Source organism: Barbus barbus (genome assembly GCF_936440315.1).
Source record: "Barbus barbus genome assembly, chromosome: 12".
NCBI lineage: Eukaryota > Metazoa > Chordata > Actinopteri > Cypriniformes > Cyprinidae > Barbus > Barbus barbus.
Window position 1 is genome coordinate 31,660,881 of NC_136740.1, and position 15,551 is coordinate 31,676,431.

General features: G+C 32.8%; 3 protein-coding genes across 6 annotated transcripts in view; all 3 read left to right on the forward strand.

The window, feature by feature from the left end:
* Positions 1 to 15,551, forward strand: part of ifnlr1 (interferon lambda receptor 1) — a 676,379-nt gene that overhangs the window by 559,049 nt on the left and 101,779 nt on the right. The window lies entirely within an intron of this gene.
* rbm24b (RNA binding motif protein 24b) lies at positions 1,610 to 10,950 on the forward strand (the record flags this gene model as incomplete). Of its 2 annotated transcripts, XM_079430906.1 has the most annotated exons (5): positions 1,610 to 1,777; positions 2,837 to 2,960; positions 3,478 to 3,532; positions 4,560 to 4,619; positions 10,656 to 10,950. In XM_079430906.1, the coding sequence occupies 5 exons, from the start codon at positions 1,610 to 1,612 to the stop codon at positions 10,948 to 10,950; spliced, it is 702 nt and encodes a 233-aa protein (XP_079287032.1). The 2 variants fall into 2 exon arrangements, with proteins under 2 accessions (XP_079287032.1, XP_079287033.1); XM_079430907.1 differs by lacking the exon at positions 4,560 to 4,619.
* grinab (glutamate receptor, ionotropic, N-methyl D-aspartate-associated protein 1b (glutamate binding)) overlaps positions 14,511 to 15,551 on the forward strand; it is a 12,991-nt gene continuing 11,950 nt past the window's right edge. For 2 of the 3 annotated variants that reach the window (XM_079429360.1, XM_079429362.1), the window contains exon 1: positions 14,511 to 14,665. The gene's annotated coding sequence lies outside the window, so the exon portion shown is untranslated. The remainder of the gene's footprint in view (positions 14,666 to 15,551) is intronic. The other variant, XM_079429361.1, reaches the window with a different exon arrangement.

Sequence of the window (15,551 nt, forward strand, 5' to 3'; positions counted from 1 at the left end):
TTATACTTTTTATCTTATATTTTACACTGATAATGTCACTAGAAACACTAGAAAAATTAACACTGTAATTTTGCACAACTGCATTCAAACCATTAGTATTTAGATTTTGACAAATCCAAAGCAACTGAAACATTTTTAAAGCAAAAAGGTGTGCATTTTGACAAGAGCATGTTGTACTCTCTTATGTCTGAGTCTGACTGCCTGATTTAATCTCTTCCCAAACAGTAAGTTGTCAAACTCTGAGTCTGACCTTTGACCTACATTATCATGTTGAGTTACTGGGTCACTAGGTCATTGTATTGGATTGAGGCAGTGAACATCTGCAATAGAAACTCTGAATACTGCCAAGAACGTCCGTGGAATACATCTAAAATCATAAAATAAATATATGCATTTCCAAATGCACTTATCTAAAGGAACTCACACTGTATTCAGGGAATTAAACCAATGACCCAGAGTTAAGAAGCAAAACATGGTAAAGATCAATCCCATTTTTTAGCACTGAGCACACTGGTATTCTTTATAATGTCTCATATTGTGTTGCACAGAAAAAAAAATGGTGTAAATGTTTGGAACAACATGATACAATTGTATGTATGTACACTGCCGCTCAAAAGTTGGAGTAAGATTTTCAATGTTTTTTAAGGGAGTCTCTTCTGCTCATCAAGGCTGTATTTATTCGATAAAAAATACGGAAAAAACAGTAATATTGTGAAATCTTATTGCAATTCCTAATATTGGTTTACTATTTTAATATACTTTAAAATGTAATTTATTTCTATGAATCAAAGCTGTATTTTCAGCATCATTACTCCAGTCTTCAGTGTCCCATGATCCTTCAGAAATCATAATAATATACTGATTTATTATGAGTGTTGAAACTGTTGTGTTGCTTCATAGTTGGAACCTGTGGTACTTTTTTCTTTGATTCCTTGATGAATACAAAGTTAAAAAGAGCAGTATTTGTTCAAAATATTTTCGAACAATAAAAGTCTTTACTATGACATTTTATTCATCTAACACATCCCTCCTGAATAAAAGTATTAATTTCTTAAAAAAAAAAAAGAAAATGTACTGACCCCAAACTTTTGAATAGCATTGTATATTGTAACACAAAATTTTTTTTTTTAGATAAATGCAGTTCTTTTTTATTAATCAGAGAATCCTTAAAAAAAATATATCACAGGTCCCCAAAAAATATGAAGCAGCACAACGGTTTCAATTAAGTCCTAAGCTTCAGTTAAATATTATCACAACGTCAACAAAATAAAAAAAATCTTCAGGCATTTAATGGCAAAATTCATCATTAGTCACATGAGAGTGAGTAAGCAAGCAATAAATGTAAAAATAAATGAAAGGGACAGGTTTCTAGTGTGGGCGTGGTTAGACTGGCCAGTGGGCGTGGTCTATATCCGCGTGTGAGGTAAGTCACCAAAACCATATGGTTTGGAGTTTTGTCGCCTGACAGACGCGCTGGTTTGCTGCGCTTTATTATTCTACCTCATATCAAATCATCCGCGCTCTGTTACTGCTGCCTTCTAGGAATACGAGTTGTTATTGATTTAAGCAGTCGTAGTGAAAGTTTGAGCCTGTTTAAGCCGTCGTGAGGATGCACAGCTCTCAGAAGGACACCACATACACCAAGATCTTCGTCGGAGGTCTTCCGTATCACACCACCGACTCCAGCCTCAGGAAATACTTTGAAGTGTTTGGAGAAATCGAGGAAGCTGTTGTCATTACTGACAGACAAACGGGGAAATCCAGAGGCTATGGATTTGTAACTATCTATCTATCCATCTATCTATCTATCTATCTATCTATCTATCTATCTATCTATCTATCTATCTATCTATCTATCTATCTTAATATAGACACAATTTTTAGATCAGAGATACTGTTTTAGGTTAGATTATTTTGAATTAGTTTTTATTTAAAATTTTTCAATTTTTATATTAAATTTAGTGAGTTTTAGTAATTTTCCTCTGATTTAGTCATTTTTAGTAGTTTATATATGTGTGTGTTTCTGTCTGTCTAAATAGGTTAGTTATTGGTTTTTATTTATTTATGTTTTTTTTGTTTTTTTTTCAGTGAATGGTTATTTTATTTCAAGTGATGAACTGTTTTAGTTTTAGTTAAATATAATAACCCCGATATATTATTTTTGTATCAGATACTGTAATGAAATATTGTAAAAAAAAAATTTAATATTTTGAATGTTTTTGCAATTTTAGTAAAAGTGTCATTTTTAGTAGTTCGTTTACACACACACACACACACACATATATATATATATATATATATATATATATATATATATATACATGTATGTATAGTTATCATTTTTATTTCAGTATTTGTTATTTTAGTGCGTCAAGGTTATGTAAAAAAATTCCTTGGCTACTAGCAGAAATAAAAAGTTTTTAATATTTAATTTTATCTCATTTAAGGTTTATTTTATTTCAAGCAATGAAATTTGTTTTTGATGGTTTTAGTTTCAGTTTTAGTCAACTATAATAATTTTTATTTTATTTTCATTTATATGTTTACTATTGAAATGTTGTTGTTGTATGCATTTGTCAATTTTATTTAATTTCTGTATTTTGTTAAATGGGTGTGTATATAGTATTTACAGAGTGTTAACTTTAGTTTTAGTTACTGTTTCTTATTTGTAAGTTGCTTTGGATAAAAGCATCTGCTAAATGACTAAAAGTAAAGTAAGTAAAAGCATAATAACCCTGATTTGATCTGTCTATCCATCTGTCTGTATTACAATTTACTTGCCGTCACATTCACATGGAGCATCACTGGAAACACTGAACTTCTCATGAATCTGTAGGTGACGATGGCCGATCGATCCGCAGCAGAAAGAGCCTGTAAGGACCCAAACCCCATCATAGACGGCAGGAAAGCCAACGTGAACCTGGCGTACCTCGGGGCCAAGCCACGGATCATGCAGCCAGGTAAGAGGATCCGGTCGCTCTTGTTTTATTGTAGAAATCATTTTTGTCATTATACACTCTAAAAAATGGTGCTATATTGCACTAAAAGTGGTTCTTGGCTCGTAATAATAAGGGAACCACTTTTGGTGCTGTATAGCACCATAATTTAAAGGTCCTATACAGCACCTTTGTCAAATGGTGCTATGTAGAACCATAAGAGGTGTCATATCGCACTGTATTTCTTCAACAAAAATGGTGCTAAACAGCACCAACAGTGGCTCTTTGGCTCGTAAAGAACCTTTAAAGGGGCTTAACAGGTTCTTTGTACGGCAGTGGTGCTATATAGCACCTTAATCACCCCAAAGAACCGCTGAAGAACCAAGATTTAGTGCTATACAGCTCTAAAAGTGGTCCCCTATGATTACGAGCCAAAGAACCACTTTTAGTGCTATATAGCACCGTTTTTTTTGAGTGTATGTTTTCTTGTATTATTTAAATATTAAAATAAATAAATGCAATAAGATTATGTTTTTCACAGGCTTTTCATTTGGTGTCCCTCAAATACACCCTACGTATATCCAACAGCCTTATGGGTAAGTGTAACCAGACTATTGATGACTGTATATTGTTTGTGTAGATTCATTAGTTCTTAAAAAAATCACAAAAATGAAAATGTGCTCACCTGCAGGCCATCTAAGATGGTTTCTTCATCAGGTTTGTAGAAATGTGTCTCTGCATCAGTGTCTCATCAGTGGATGCTCTGCAGTGAATGGGTGCCGTCAGAATGAGAGTCCAAACAGCTGATAAAAACATCACAATAATCCACACCACTCCAGTCCATCAGTTAACATCTGGAGAAGACAAAAGCTGAAACAAATCCAGCATTAAGATGCTTTTAACTACAATACGAGTCCATAATAACGCTTCCTCCAGTGAAAACGTGTTCTGGTCTGGTCCGTTTACAAACCAAAACAGCTCTAAACAAATATGTGGCTTAATTTTGATGTGAGAGACAACAGGAGATGGGCTTTTTCACTGGAGGAAGTGTTATTATGGACTCGTATTGTAGTTAAAAGCGATGGATTTGTTTCAGCTTTTGTCTTCTCCAGATGTTAACTGATGGACTGGAGTGGTGTGGATTATTGTGATGTTTTTATCAGCTGTTTGGACTCTCATTCTGACGGCACCCATTCACTGCAGAGCATCCACTGATGAGACACTGATGCAGAGACACATTTCTACAAACCTGATGAAGAAACAATCTTAGATGGCCTGCAGGTGAACACATTTACATTTTTAGGTGAACTATTCCTTTAAGCATTCTCTCATTTATCTACATTCATACATGTAAATATATGATATTGGAAAAGATTGCATTTTGTCATCCTAGACTAGTTTTTATCATTGCATTGCTTTAAAGGTGTTGTGTGTCATTTGTATGCATCGTTGTATTGCATCTGAAGAGTCACCGGAAGTAAATTAGAAAATGATGCACTTCACCTTTAAAGATAAATTACAATATCATATTCCTACATGCTGCAATATTCCATATTTGTGTTGATTTCTGTGCATTTTGGATGGATTCCTGTGTCATAAACTGTTGTTCTCCTTGTGTCATAGAGATAGTGAGGATGATCATTCCCCATTACTGTATCCTCCTCCTTTCCGCCAGGTTATGAGGTGTGTTCGTCTGCTTTTTTTAACCTTTGTTGTGTGCGTTTTATTTGAAACGTCTCCGTCTGTGTCTTCTCTCTCCATGTGCTGTGTCTCTCTCTGATCTGACAGGCTCGCGTTCGGTTAACGTAACCTAAGAGGTGAACGAGATGAACAAAGTCAGAATTCAGTAGACTCGAACCCGATGGTGATTAGCTTGCATGGAGGTTGTTGTTGTTTTTGGAGAGCAGCTTTGCTGTGCGTTTGGATCTGAAGTGCTTTTATAGCTAAACCGTGTGCTTTAATAGAAACGAGTGTACGGTAGGACGTGGGGATTCTGGGAGACGGTCGTATCTTCCTGGATTTGATGATTGTGCACAGCTTGTTTGATTTATTTTCTCTTCATCTGAAGGCGTTGTGGTGTTTTGTTGTTGAAGGGCTCAGTTTCCCTCAAAACAAAACTACTCACGGCTTGCATGTTGCTGTGTATCTTGTGCCTCTGGGGGTTTTTTTTACTAATAATTAATTTGCCTTTCATTTATCTTTACTTCTTACAATGATTTTTTTCTTCCCCAAAACTTCATGTGTGAAATAGACGTCAAGTAATGCATTCTGTATTGTCTTAAATATAAAGATAGCAGGTGACTCGTTCAATTAATTTTAGGAGTTTGCTGTTAACATGTTTCTAAAATAAAGTCTCAAAACTCTAATAATGAAAACATTTACGTTCATTCATTTAGCATTCATTTGTCTAAAATATTCCTTATAAATAAGGAATGCAAGCAATTCCACTTAATGAGGAGATAACATGAGAATTTCTAGCAAAGTTTTGTGGTAAATAATCAATAAAACAGTTAATTGTGAATTGATTGAACTGTTTTCTGGTATATTTCTAATTAAAATTACTGTGGTGGTACCACTAATGTTTTATTGTTTTATGTTTCATGTTTTATTTTTATATTTTATTTTTTAAGTTTTGTTAAATTAAAAATGTTGTTTTTGTCTTTTTTTTTTTTTTTTTTTAATATCTATGCAGTCTTTATTAATTTTTAAATCAATTTTAGTTAATTAATGCCAAGTTGATGCAAAATGAGACATACGTATATTTTTTTATATTTTATTTAATTTCAGTTATACTATTATAGTTTTTTATGAATATTTTAAATGAGTTTTTATATTATATTTAAGTTTTGTTGACATTTGAGTAAATTTGTTGTTTTTGTCTTTTTTTTTAATTACTTTTTAATGTTTTTTTCCACTTTAATTATTTGAGTACATAATGTTTGACTAAGTGAAAATGCTAAATGGTGCCTTGACAGCTAGCTAAAATAAAATAACAATAATATAAACTAAATAATATAATATAAAGAAATAAAATAATAATATATTTTATTTTATTTCAGCTGAATTTAAGATTTATGATCAGGATAGTATTAGGATTTTTTGTGTGTTTTTGTCATTATAGTTATGAACAAAAAAAATTATATTTATATTTTATTTCAAGTACTGAAACTGTTTTTATGGTTCTAGTTTTAATTAAATATATAATATAGTTAATGTAGCACAGAATGTAACGGATGTTATGCATTGCATTCTAATGCATTTCAGAAAGCAACATGAGACCCTGTGTTTGCATCGCTAGAAGTGTGTGTTCATGTGCTCATGTAAAGAGTATTGCACCATATCGTCCTGCTGACCGATCCACGGTCACTCCTGTCCTTCCAGGAAGATTCAGTCCAGAGAGCAGCTGCAGCACAAGACAACAGGTGTTCAGAGACACTAGAGATCAGCCCTCTGTTTCTGTGATTTACAATAGCTTAAATTAGCCTGAACTCTGGCAACCCCCAAATGTTCAGGACACGAAGGACAAAAATATGTTTGTCGTAAGAAAGTTGCCGCTGCAGCTTAGTAACAGGGGTATTTTTAACAATGACCCGCTCAGGGCTCAGAGTTAGGTTATATTTTACTCTACATTCATGCTACATTCATCTAATTTTCTGATAGGGGTGAGTAGGATGGGCAAAATCAGTTTATTAATAGAAAAATGGTTATTTACTTATGGAAGCTATAAAATAATGTTTTAACAATAGAAAAGATCATTGTGATTATTTCACAATTCTGACTTTTTTGTCTTAATTCTGAGTTTATATCAATTCTCAGAATTATGAACCTAAGAATTTTACAATTGAGAAAAACCTCAGAATTATGAAATGTCATTTTTGAATTGAGGAAAAAGTCTGAATTCTGGGATGTCGTTTTATAATTCAGAGAAAAAAAAGAATTATGAAATGTAAATTTAGAATTTTGAGAAAAAAGGTCAGAATTGCAAGATAAAACCACTTTTAATATTTTTAGTATTAAGCTTCTATAAATACTTCATGCAAGTGCTCTAGTAAAGCAATTATCAGTGTAATCAAGTCACCTTTATTTATACAGTGCTTTTAACAATACAGATTGTGTCAAAGCACTTAACAGTATCAAACTGGAGGATAGAGTAAGTAATGTATAATAATAAGATTAAACACTCAATTTTCAGTTAAGTTTCAGTTAATCAACAGAACTAGTTATTTTCCAGTAATTGGTTCTGTGTGTTCAGGAGCCGTGTGTTGCTTCATTAACAGTGGCGCAGCAGAAATAGCAGCCGTCCTGTCACTCTCCAGACTCACCGCTCATCTGTGAACACTTTTAACTCCAGCACCTGTTGTTTTTGCACGTTTGGGAGAAATACAAAGCAAATCTGCCTGGCGACACACACACTGCAGTTTGAGTGGTGCTGCTAGAGGCTCGGGATCTTTAAACTTCCCAAGACTTCAGGCGTCATTACACTGTCAAGTTAAACATCCTGTTAGCAAATTTAGTCGTTATAGCTGCAATGCTGACGTCAGAGGTCTGTGTGAGACTCCCAAACTCGTAGAAGGCCATGCAGATTAATTAAGAGATGAAGAATGATTCTGATCAGCTAAAAACAGTGCAGTGAATTTTCCACTGTCCTCAAATTAAACGTGTCTCTTTAATGACAGCTGTGCACAAAAATCAACTTTCAACATTTATTTTCATATTTATTTGTTTGTTTGTGTAGTTTTTTCATTGTCACATTATTTGCAGGACTGAGCACATTTATTTTATTATTATTGTTATTTTTTTTATTTTCCTATTTTATTTTATTTCATTTTTATTTTATTCAACCAAGTTCCTCAAAATAATGATTTTTTGTATTTTTATTTTATTTATTTTAATTTTTTATTTAATTTAATTTTTTTCATTGTGACATTATTTGTGTGACTGAGCACATTTAGCCTCCCAGTTTCTCAAAAAAAAAATGTAATTAATTGTATTTATTTAAACGAGATTTTCTGTGCTGCCTTTAATTTTGAAGGATAAAAAAATACAGTATGGTACAGCATGAGAATCATTAATAATTTAAATCATGTCTAGATGCAATTCAGTAGTAAGAGGAAATGCATAATTATCTTGAAAATGTCACTACTATAAAACCATATATAAGTCAGTTTTTTATCTTTTTTTTCCTTTCGATTCTGGGGTGAAATGTATTTGACTTATTTGCTGTACTTCAGATGCAACTTCATATGCCACCTTTGTAGTATAAAGATGCAGAAAACAGTTGAAGCGCCTGCTGCTTATTTTCCATTCAGCACAGAAGCAGCAGATTTCTACTCTTATTTCTCTTCGTGTGTGTGTGTGTGTGTGTGTGTGTGTGTGAGAGAGAGAGATGTGTGAATGCACGCGAGTGTGTATCTGGATTTCTCTTCTTTCGTTTCAGTATTGTTTGGTGTGTCAGTAACACTGACCCTGTTTTTGATTGCAGAATTGCTGTCAAAGCTCTGTTTTCTTTTTTTGGACGGGTTTTTTCTGCTGTGATGTTGATCGGTCTGCTTTGCTCATAGTACTTTGTTTTATTTGAGTGCGGGGTTAGACAATAATATGACGTGAACTCATAATTGAATGCTGAGTTTGCAAATGAAATAGGTTTGCCATGATATCAATAATGCAAAAGCATCTGAATCGTCGTTAAGATTCAGTTCAAAGGCTAAAGATGGACTCTCGTTAGCAACAGCACTATTAATGACGTTGATGCTGTGATTCACCAATTAAGCTTCATTTGTGAATTATAAGCAAAATGAATGTCTGTGTGAATCATTCAGAAATCTAAAACTATGGGCACTTTGTTCATAATAACATAAACTCTCTTAAACAGTTTAAACACTCTCTCTAGTTAATTTAATTTGTCTAACGATGTCTAACAGTGGACATACTGTCTCTCAAATCATCCCTTCTGTGCTGGAAATGGACATTTTGGAATAAAATGTCAGACTATTTTCTCATATTAAGGATAATTTATCTTAAATCCACACAGTTAAATAATATTTTAACACTTTTTGCTCAATTTTACTTATGCACATGGTTTAGACATGTTTAAAACATATTGTTGCCCAGTAATATTTACCTTAATTTTTCTGTTTTCTTAAAATTTCATATCCTAGCTGAAGTATGCATGTAGTAATGCCACTGTTTTCTCCTTAAACCAGTATTCATGATGGAAATGGTGCCACAAATGAGGGACTACTGTAATTTGTGCACATATTTACATAAATAATTTCCCCAGAATACAAATTTGGTTTACTTTATTCTGTTTAGATCATTGTTATTGGAGAAAATGTATTAATAATATAATAAAATAAATGATATCTTAAATATATTTATCTAACTAAACAAAATCAAAGAAAACAGGCAATACTAAGACAGATTTATTGACACCTTCGATATATTCAGTTCATTTCAATTCAATTCATGTGCTGTTTCAATTAAACACTAAAAGGTTCATAAAATAAAATCTATATAAATATAATTTCAAAACGGGTAAAACGTTTACAAGACCTTCATATATTAAATTCAATTGATTTAAATTAAATTCAGGTTTCAATTCAAACAAAACAATTTTTTTAAGAGTTGTTGTGTTAAGTGCTTTTAATATATTGTTATAATATTGTCTTGTGTTGTGAAGTCAAAGACAAATTTCCACTCGTGGACAACAGTAACAGTAAAAAAAATTAAGAGTTCAACAATAAAATCTAAATAAAAAATGAATGAAAACAGATAAAAAGTTTACAGGACAGATTTAGGGAGATCTTTATATATTCAATTAAATTCAATACAAGTTTGAGTTGAATTTAAAAAAGTTTATACAATAAAATTTATATAAAAGAAAGCTTTCTGAAAAGATTTGCGACCTTCACATATTCAGGCAAATTAATTTCAATTAAAGTTTGTTCATTTAAAAAAAAAAAAAAAAAAAAAAAAAAAAATATATATATATATATATATATTATATATATATATATATATATAATTTTTTTGTTTGTTTTTAATCAATATGAGATAGAAATCTGTGGATACACTATCTTAAATGAATTAATAAATAATTAATAAAAAATCATAAAATATATGTATACATTTCAAAATTATAAAAAATTATCCTTTTTTCTTTTATGCCAAAAATCATTAGGATATTAAGATCATGTTCCATGAAGATATTTAGTACATTTCCTACTGTAAATATATCAAAACTTAATTTTTGATTAGTAATATGCATTGCTAAGAACTTCATTTGAACAACTTTAAAGATGATTTTCTCAATATTTAGATTTTTTGGCACCCTCAGATTCCAGATTTTCTAATATTGTCCCATCATAACAAACCTTACATGATTATGTATAAATCTCAATTTCAACAATTTGGTTTTGTGGTCCAGGGTCACATAATAATTTTTGCATTAAGTTGAATGTGACAATTTATGTAAAAAAAAAAAAAATGATTTACACAAATTCATTCTGCTGGTATATTTAATGAATGAAGCCCATTAGTATATTTTTTTTGACTTTCAATAATACAATTTGTTCAAAACAGCAATGCAGTTTATACCTGTAAACCTTCTGATGTGAAATGATCATGGATTCTTCCCCGCATGCTGTATTGTGGCAATGCTATGGATGTGAGTGACCCTGCAGAGCACTGTTTGAATCTCATGATCTCTGTGTCCCTCAGGATTCCCGCTCACTATATGTATCCGCAGGCGTTTGTGCAGCCCAGCATGGTGATTCCTCACGTCCAGCCGGCGTCTGCAGCCTCGTCTCCGTACCTGGACTACACCGCCGCTGCATACGCACAGTACAGCGATCAGTATCCGTACGCCGCCTCACCAGCCGCCGCAGGTTATATCTCCGCCGCCGCTGCGACCGGATACGGTTACGTCCAGCAGCCTCTGGCGTCGCCCGGATCCGCGGCGGCCGCATTCGCTCAATATCAACCGCAGCAGCTGCAGACGGACCGCATGCAATGAGAAACCCACCGTTTACATTTATGACTGTATCAGCCAAAGAAACCCATGTATGTTTTTTTATTGTTCGGTTATTGTTATTATTGCTATTTTATTTTTAGGCCTAGTATTTAATATTTATTACGGAAAAGAAAGCTGTAGCTTGTCAAACATGGTCATGTGATCGACACTATGTTTCTTACATGCAACTAATATTTTTTCCATTATTCACTCACCCTCATTAAAAACTAGTGCTGTCGCGATTAATCGCATCCAAAATAAAAGTTTTTGTTTACATAATATATGTGTGTGTGCTGTGTATATTTATTATGTAGGCCTATATATAAATACACACACATGCATGTATATATTTAAGAATAATGTTACCTTTATATATTTATATATGTTATATGAATATAAATATATACACTAAATATTTTCAAAATATATACTGTATGTGTGGGTCTTTATATATTCATAATAAATATACGCAGTACACACGCATATATTATGTAAACAAAAACTTTTATTTTGGATGCGATTAATCGTTTGACAGCACTAATAAAAACCCTTACAGTGCAACACATAAAGAAACATTGTGGTTTTATTATTAAAGCACCATAAAAGTATCCCATTTGCATTTAGATTCAGATATTATGCATTAACCGCACACAGATGCATAAATATCAAATCTGAAAAAATTCTGCTTTTGTGTTCCACAGAAATGAGTTATTCATGGTAATTCATGCAAAAATGTAAATTTTTCTCCCCTTCAGTTCATCCGAGATTAGGATGAGTTTGTTTCTTCATCAGGTTTGTAGAAATGTGTCTCTGCATCGGTGTCTCTGCAATGGATGCTCTGCAGTGAATGGGTGCCGTCAGAATGAGAGTCCAAACAGCTGATAAAAACATCACAATAATCCACACCACTCCAGTCCATCAGTTAACATCTGGAGAAGACAAAAGCTGAAACACATCCAGCATTAAGACGAGTCCATAATAACGCTTCCTCCAGTGAAAAAGTGTTCTGGTCTGAATCGGGAGAGAAATCTGCACAGATCAAGCACCGTTTACAAGCCAAAACAGCTCTAAACAAATATGTGAGAGACAACAGGAGATGCACTTTTTCACTGGAGGAAGCATTATTATGAATTATGGACTCGTCTTAATGCTGGATTTGTTTCAGCTTTTGTCTTCTCCAGATGTTAACTGATGGACTGGAGTGGTGTGGATTATTGTGATGTTTTTATCAGCTGTTTGGACTCTCATTCTGACGGCACCCATTCACTGCAGAGCATCCATTGCTGAGACACTGATGCAGAGACACATTTCTACAAACCTGATGAAGAAACAAACTCAATCTTGAGGGTGAACACATTTTCAGCACATTTTTATTTCCTTTAAACACATCACAGGCTACAGATGACTTGTCTTGATGATTTTCATAATCACGGTTCTGGCCTGTGATCACCTCATGAGCCTGAATATATTACTGTTGGACAGATTATTATTTATTTGTCTTTGGAAATCAAACGAAGTGCCTTACAGGACCACAGACAGTCGAGAAATGAAAGCGTTCAGCTACACTAGTGCAACTCTCTGCCTTAATACAGCATAATGCAACCGATCGTCAATTTAGTTATACTTGCAATCTTTTGGGTTATTGAAAAGATTAATTTTATATTTATAACTTGATTTTCAAAAATAACAGCTTTGAGCGCTACTGAGAGCTTGTGTGCACTGTGTGTGTCAATATTAGTGTACTTCACTACTGGATTAATGTGCCTTCATCAGGGTTAAGTGAATGTCATCGAATTGAATTTGTTGTTTCCTTTGTGTTATTTCATATAAGTGACATGTATGAAGAGATAAATGTGGCGAAAGGAAATTATTGCATTGATATGTGCAGCTACAGAATATATGTCCAAGTATTTGTGTAATAAAAGGCTGTATCTAACAACATCAGTTCACTGCAACTAAAATGACTTTATTTAACAATCTTTGTTGTACGGGCGATCAGTTTGTCATCCTGAAGATCATTATTTACACTTTGCTTTTAATGAAAATCATTGATTACTGGAGTATCACATGGAATAAGTAACATAAAGATCAAATGTGCATCAGATAATTCTGATGATTTAAAAAAAAGTATCTTGTCTCACTTTTTTTTAGTGTATTTATTATACCATTTTAAAGTTTTTATTGATTTTATATATATTACTTATATTGAATATTTATCTTTCATTTTAATTTTAGTTAAAGTTCTAGTGTGTGCGTGTGCCTGTGTGTGTGTGTGTGTCTGTGTGTGTGTGTCTGTGTGTGTGCGTGTGCGTGCGTGCGCGTGAGTGAGTGTGTGTTTGTGTGTGTGTGTGTGTGTGTGTGTGTCTGTGTGTGTGTGTGTGTGTGTGTGTGTGTGTGTGTGTGTGCGTGTCTGTGTGTGTATGTGTGTGTGTGTGTGTGTGTGTGTGTGTGTGTGTCTGTGTGTGTGTGTGTCTGTGTGTGTGTGTCTGTGTGTGTGCGTGCGCGTGAGTGAGTGTGTGTTTGTGTGTGTGTGTGTGTCTGTGTGTGTGTGTGTGTGTGTGTGTGTGTGTGCGCGTGTCTGTTTGTGTGTCTGTGTGTGTGTATTAGTAAGCTACATCAAGTTAAACTAAATTAATATGAGAAATGTTGCCCTGGCAGCTAGCTGAAATAAAAAGTTTATATATATATATATTTATTATATTTTTTATATCTATTTTATTTCAAGTAGTATGGTTTTAGTTTTAGTTTTATAAGCATGTTGTGTTTTATAACTAAATACAAAAAGTTATTTAATTTTAAAGTTATTTTCTGGATTAAAAGTCTTTTTAGACTCGAGTATGATGCCTTATCTGATTTTATCTGAATCTATTTTTGGATTAAAGTCACTTTAATGATTAAAATATATAGAATAACCAAAACTAATATGGAAGCATCTGTGTAGCAAAATTCAATATGTAAAATGGCAATGTATTTCTGTATTTACATTTATGCATTTAGCAGATGCTTTTATCCAAAGCGACTTACATTGCATTCAAGTTACAGTTTCTACATTTTATCAGCTCTTGCTTTCCCTGGGAATCGAACCCATGACCTTGGCGTTGCTAGCGCCATGCTCTACTATTTGAGGAAAGCCTGTACAAAGAAAATGTATATTGTCCCATTTATATGTGCAACATTTAGTGCAAAATCCCAAGTGTCCTACCCCTGAATCTAAATGCATTTAGAAAAATCAGCATTTAAATTATAATTTTGCTACAGATTTTTGCTTGGACATATTAAACATATCTGATCAATTTGGGTAATACATTTTCATTTTGCAATTTATAAAGCTTTAAAATATGTTTTTAATTGGCATATTAAAGCTAGTGTAGAAAATGGCAAATTTAAATGATATAATTGAATTTTCATGTTTTTCATGTTGCACATATGTAAATTTAAATACAGAAATACATTGCCATTTTACATATTGCATTTCCATTTTGCATATTACATTTCAAATTGAATTTTGCTACACAGATGCTTCCATAATCTAAGATGTGCATAATAGTAAAATATAATCCGATAGGCGGCGCTAGTCTGTTACGGGAAGCGCGTTCACGAGAGGAGCAGGAGTGTTTACAAAGAAAACTGATTGTTTTGCTTCAAATCTACGAGTTCAGGTTTATTATCTTAATTAAGAGCTTAACTTCAGTTGTTCCTCTACAGTCCGCATCGACACGTAAGTTCAGAATCTTGTCTCTGAAGTGAAAACGAAAGTGTGTCACGTTTCGCAACTTTACACTGATTTGTGTCTTTTGTTCTGTTACAATGTTTCTTTGTTATTGTATCATATTGAGTATCGGGACGGTAGTTGTTCGGCAGAGCTCTGTTACAGCGTCTTACTACAGATCTGGCCAGTTTCTCGCCACTTCTTTTGATGTTACAAGGGAAATAACGTCAATGAATGATACAAATGGCGATATTGAGGCCTGGATAGGTATAGAAATGAATAAAGCATTACAAGTGAATCTATATTTTTATACTCAATGTATTTTTAACTTTATGCTGTAAAATATTTAATAGTCTAGTCATTTATTTTTGCTCCTGGGGTAAAACCATCATCACTCCAGAGTTCACTGAATGAAAATCCTGCGATATGTAGACAATTGAATATTTCTGATTAAATATATAAATATATAGAAAACACACCATATATGTTTGTTATATTTTATTTTTATTAAATGTATCATATTTTATTTTCATATTGTTATATATAATTTATTGTTGCATTGTTAATGTTATATTATGTATAGTATAATAAATTATATACAATCACTTTTACACACACACACACACATATATATATATATATATATATATATATATACATATACATGCATACAGTGTACAGCATAAATAAGTACACCCCCTCTAAATCTGAACAAATTCAGCAATTACTCTTTATTTAGATGACATGTTCGGGTTCTTTGGAGATATAATGTTTCAACAAGCCTGCTTGATTAATTACCAAAAAAGATTATTCAGCAAAATAAGATTTTCTTATCAAAGTGATAAAATGTTGTGTTGCAAAAATGAGTACACCCTCCTGAAAGTTACTAAATTTT